We start from the raw sequence: 5,808 nt of genomic DNA, 5'->3' as shown, positions 1-5,808 counted from the left end.
AGTGGTAAAAATAAGTTAAAATATATGAATTTATATTTAGTAGAGGATATACTGTTCTTCATATAAGCCAACCTACTCTATCTCTATATAGAATGACTATTATACTGATTGCAAGACAGGTTTCCAAGATAGAACTACTATTGAAAACTACTGATGAGAAGCAGAAATGGTTCTTACTAATATGAAATTTTGCCAATGAAACATAACTCTTTTCAAAAGAAATTTGAAGTGTATTAACTACACAAATGCAGGTCTGCTCAAAATTCTCAACATTCTTTCCACGTACCCAAAATAAGATATGAGTGACTTACCTGTATGTAGTATTAGGCTGTAGATTTTTCAGAACATACTCTGTTACTCTATCAACAGTCAAGATTTTTTTATCTCCATATTCGATGTTATATCCAGTGATGGGAGAACCATGGCAGTCTGGCTCCTCCCATCGGATAGCTATGCAAGATGAAGATAGTTTGGCAGGAACTTTGTCTTCAACTTCTTGTAACATTGGAACTATGGCAGGTACAGTTCCCGGTGTAGTTACTTTTCCAGTTCCTCCAAACATTCCAACCCCTACTATATTGACAGCCTGAAAAACAATGTAACATTCGTTAGCAATTCATTTTAATGATTTTCTGTGCACAAACATTTTGTTGCATAATGAAACAGTGCATCATAAATACATATTCTAACAATTTGGTTCTACACTGTAGAAATACAAGCTGAGACTTGAAGTATGTGTCTTTAGGAAGGTAAAGAGTGTACACGAGTGAAGGAAAGTCAGAAGTGTTATACGGACATTTTAGATAATTAACCCCCCACAAGACTCATCAACTATGACACTAAGATTTTCTCCATTCTTTATGCTTGGGTTTTTATCTCTGTTAAGTTCCCATCCAGTCAATCAGTTTCACTGATCTTGGGCAAGCATATAATATATAATCCGAAACTTAACAATAATATATACATATGTCCTGTACCTACTTTCCTCTGGGGACAATATTTTCCATAACTACAGCTCAATACTATGGCCAAGAAATCACCATTGATAAAACACACTGATGTTACTTGGAACTGTGTGCACTTATTTGTGTGTGTGCTTAAGTTTTAGTCAGTCACGATGGTCCCTTCAATACAAAGAAGTTTTATCACAGGATTCCATGTGCTCCTCTTCCAGCCACAGTATGTTCCAACTCTGCCCAATTTCTAACTCCTCAAAACCACTAACTGCTCTCTATACATCATTACTACAAATTTCTTGTTTTCAGAATATCATATAAATATTATATAATGCAACATATAACTTTGATGCAGGCTCAGCTTTTAGTTACTGTAATAATCTGGAGAGCTTTCAGCTTTTATATATTAATAATTTGCTCATTTTTATTACTGAGCAGTGTGTCACTGTATAGATGTATCATAATTTACTTAACCATACATCTGTTGAAAGATATTGAGATGATTTTAGTTTGACTCCTACAAATAAATGTAAGATGCTACTGTGCTCTTTATCTGGAAAGGCTATGATTTTCATCAGTGTCTTGTGAGTGACCAGTTTCCTTAGGAATCTGACAACACTTGGTGTTACCATTGATCTTTAACTTAGGCATTCTGAAAGGGACCTTTTAGTGACTTTTTTTAATAAAGGTCAACTATAGCTGTACAAATAGGTAATAAATCAAGAAGCTATATGTGTACTTATTGAATCTCTGTCTTTTGAAAATTCCAACTTAGAATATAAAAAGGTACTTAAGTATTTAAAGGTCAAATTAGCATCAATGGATGGATATATACTGCACACAGTCAATGTTGAGTCATTTAACTATAATACTGAGGATTGGGCAGAAGAATCAATTTCCAAAGGTATGCAGAGACATCAAAATACCAAATGCTTTTATAGTGATATAATAGGACATCTGAGAAGGGATTGTAAACAAGATGTTTCTAGAAATGTTTCCACTGGGAATGACAAAAATAGAAGGTTTCAACCTCTGGATTATATAGAAGATGGGTCAAAGGCCACCATTGGACCAATTAATGTAGATCAACAGGAGATAAACAAGACAACCTGCTACCATTGAGAAACTTTGGCAGGGGGCTCTTGCAGGCCCTCACATTAATTGTGGTCCAGTCATTCCCAGTCACTGTGGAGGACATGTCTTCCCAGAAAATCTAGAACAATTAAGTGCCTGTTGTAAAAAGCAAAACAAAACAAAACAAAAAAAACCATACTGCTCTGGATGGTAGAATAAACATAGAGGATGAATAAAACATTCTAATAGAAAAATCGGAAATGTATATTTTGGCAGACTTCTATAAATGATCAAAGACCAAAGTTGAGAGTACATATAAGTAATATTAAATTGAAGGATTACTGGACACAGGTAAGGATGTGGCTATTATCACTCCAGAATCTTGGTATCTGAATTGGCCTCTTCAGGAGGCAAATATTCAAGAACTGGAACCCTATCTCAAGTAAAACAAAGCATGAGATGGGGTGAATGCATAGGGTCAGCAGGACAGAGAGGAAGGCTGAGGCCATATTTATCTAACATAGCAGTGACTCTATGAGGTCATAATTTATTGCAGCAATGCAATACCCAGATTAACTTTCATGCAGTCTCAGATATGGGAGTACAATCCAACTCATGTTTCTGGGAAGGATATCATAAGGTACCATTAAAAAAAACTGTCAACAGCCATTCAGATTGTACAAAAACACAAAACAACTAGCAAACCTTCAGAGGTGCTAACAGCCCTGCCTTTAAAATGGTTAACTAAGGAACCAATATGGGTTAAACAATGGCCTTTGACAGAAGAGTCACTATAAGCTTTAGAACAGCTGGTACAGGGGCAACTAGATGTGCACCATATTGAAAAATCAACCAGCCCTTGGAATTTTCCTGTATTTGTTCTTGAAAAGAAATCTGTAAAATGGAGAATGGTGACAGATCTAATAGCTGTCAATAAAGTTATTCAACCAATGGGCCCTCTGCAATCTGGAATTCCTTTGCTTTCCCTGTTGCCTAAAGGATGGCCTTTTATAGCTATTGATTTAAAAGATTGTTTTTTCATTATACCTTTATAAGAAAAAGACAGAAATTTTTTCCTTCACAGTGACTACTTATAATAATTCTCAGCCTTCTAAGAGATTTCAGTGGAGGGTCCTCACACAAGGAATGTTAAATAGCCTCACCCTGTGCCAATAGTTTGTAAGTCAACCATTGGAAACAATACATAAGCAATTTCCTAAATTTATAGTTTACCATTACATGGATGGCATTTTGCTATCTGATTCAAATGTAGATAATTTAGAAAGTTTGAAGAAGTAAAGAAAATTTTGCCTAATTGTGGATTACAAATTGCTCCTGAAAAAAATACAAAGAGGAGATTATATGAATTATTTAGGTTATAAAATAGGTTTATAGAAAATTAGGTTAGTTGAGATAGTGCACCATTTTACAACATTCTGACCATAACTTAAAATAAGAACTTCAGAAAAACCCAAGTGACTACTCAAAGACTATCTGTAATTGTACCAAACAGTAATCTTGAAACTTATCCATTATTTTAGTTTTTACAGGATCCCATAGAAATAGCATTACCTCCATGACAGCTGAAAATGATTCTAGAAGACAATGTTCCCCTCTTCCAACAAATTTGTCCTCAGGGTTAGGGACATCTATTAGGGGTTGGTTATAAGTGATATAGGGTTGGGGGTTGAAATTAAGTAGGCTCAGGGATCTCTTTTGATAAAAGGGATTAAATAGGATAATAGGTAGATTAGTGTGAGCTTACTCACAATAATAATAATAGTAAATAGTAGTGAGAATACTTGTGAGCTATTATTTATAGATGATTTATATTGGTATAAATTCTTGCATATTGATAAAAATTCAAATTATATTTGTTATATTGAACATACTCTTATTTCTGTGTACAATATTTCTGTACCTATGCAGAGTTGTTTTGTCATATTATATGAATGCATGTTTCTACCTCTTTTTAAGATATTTTGTATATTGATACAATTTTAGGATATATTTATTATATTGCAATATATATTTCTACCTCTGATCAAGATACTTATACATTGTTTACATTTGGAGGTCATTGTTCTTATCTGCTGCACATTTGTTTAAAGATTGTTTAATATGAATCCGTAGTCTTTAAGCTATATAGGTATTAAGAATTATAGATCAATAGTCATCCATGTTTGTCATAGTTAGACTAACCAAGTTCTTTAGATGTGTAGAAATTGTATTCTGCATAGATAGGTAACCTTTAACTACTTCAAAGAACTGTAGAATATGACATTCAAATAACTTAGGATTCTGTTGACATGAGAGATGATTGCTTCTGGAAGTACTGATCTATTCCTGAGAGAATGTTGAATACTGAATATACTCCACTTGGACCTTGTTTTCTTCTTAACAAACTGGCCTTTGGGCAAATAACTGACACTACCTCAACCACTGAAAAATGTAGTGTCCAGACTGAACAAACATGATAGAGCAAAAAGACTGCCAAACATCACCAAAACAGGGTAAGATGGTTTTTAAAATTTTCCTGCTTCTGAAAATTGTCTGTCAGTTGCTCTAGGCCATAGGCAAAGCTGGTTGCCCCAACATTGCAAATGAGACTTTGGGTGAGTGCCCAGATAACCAGTTGTCACTGTCATTTCTAGCACCTTTTGGAAGTTGCTTGATTATACTTCCTGTTTATTCAAGTAATATTATTTACCTTCTCAGATCTTTGATGAATTTAAAGACTAGATAGTCATAGTTACTTTCCTCTCATGAATTAGAAAAGCCATTTCTAATATAAGACTTAGACTCCTTTTAAAAAAGATTACTACTGAAAAATTCAACATATATTTCTTGCTTGATGTTGTTCATTCTGGTTGTAATTCCAAATTTTATACTTGATATTTGTTCTGATTGTATATAGTTTTGTATTAGCCTTAAAACTCTTTTATTTAGACAAAAGGGGAGGTGCTGTGGGAATTCCTTTAGCCAATAGCATTTAAGATACTAGCCAACTTTGGGTGTGGTCTTATGTATTATAAATGCAGACAAAAAAGCCTGCATGAGCACTTTGGATGCTGGATTGGGTTTCAGTTCCTTGTGTGTGCAGAGGACTGCAGATCACTATACTTTATGTGAGTATACCACCTAATAAATAAGTATTTGTTATATTCCATTCTGAGAAAGTGTGGAGATCTTTTGTACTAAAACATCCTAGGATATACTTATCCAGGTGTCAGGCTCCATCAGGGTCTCTAAACAACCTTGGGAGCCTTCATGGTGTTAAGTAGGGGACCCTCATCATATGAGAAACCTTTCACCAGTTAGCCCATCTTTCTCTCTAAACAAGTATTAGAGAGCATCAACAATGTTGGACACTGGCTTCTGACAATTCAAGACCAGATCTGTTACCTAGCTGTTGCTGTCAAGCAGAACTTCTCGGCCCTCCCTGTCTTCTATAGGACAGCCATGGGGGCTATGTGTGCACTTTTGAATAAACAGTGTTATTTTTTTTTATCAGTAAGTCAGTTCGGGTAGAGATGGATCACAAGGTTGAAAGGCTACTGTACTGGAGAAATGGCTTGATGATTAAGAACACTTGTTGCTCTTACAGTGGTTCTGGGTTCAGTTTCCAGCATCCCCAGTGTGGCTCACAATCATCTGAAACTGTGTTCCATGGGATCTGATGCCTTCTAATCTGGTCTTTGTGGGTGCCAGGCATCTTTTTTTTTTTTTTAAAAAAATATTTATTTATTTATTATGTATACAATATTCTGTGTGCATG

At 34.8% G+C, this 5,808-nt stretch overlaps 1 protein-coding gene across 1 annotated transcript in view; it reads right to left on the bottom strand.

Annotated features, from left to right (window-relative positions):
* LOC101991435 (fibronectin type III domain containing protein 3C1-like) overlaps positions 1 to 5,808 on the bottom strand; it is a 50,500-nt gene that overhangs the window by 7,191 nt on the left and 37,501 nt on the right. Inside the window, exon 23 of the mRNA XM_026777418.1 lies at positions 312 to 586. Within this exon, the coding sequence (XP_026633219.1) occupies positions 312 to 586 (275 nt within the window). The remainder of the gene's footprint in view (positions 1 to 311; positions 587 to 5,808) is intronic.

This window comes from Microtus ochrogaster, unplaced genomic scaffold, assembly GCF_000317375.1.
Source record: "Microtus ochrogaster isolate Prairie Vole_2 unplaced genomic scaffold, MicOch1.0 UNK65, whole genome shotgun sequence".
NCBI lineage: Eukaryota > Metazoa > Chordata > Mammalia > Rodentia > Cricetidae > Microtus > Microtus ochrogaster.
Note: the sequence above shows the minus strand (reverse complement) of the source record. Positions and strands in the feature narration are given on the sequence as shown.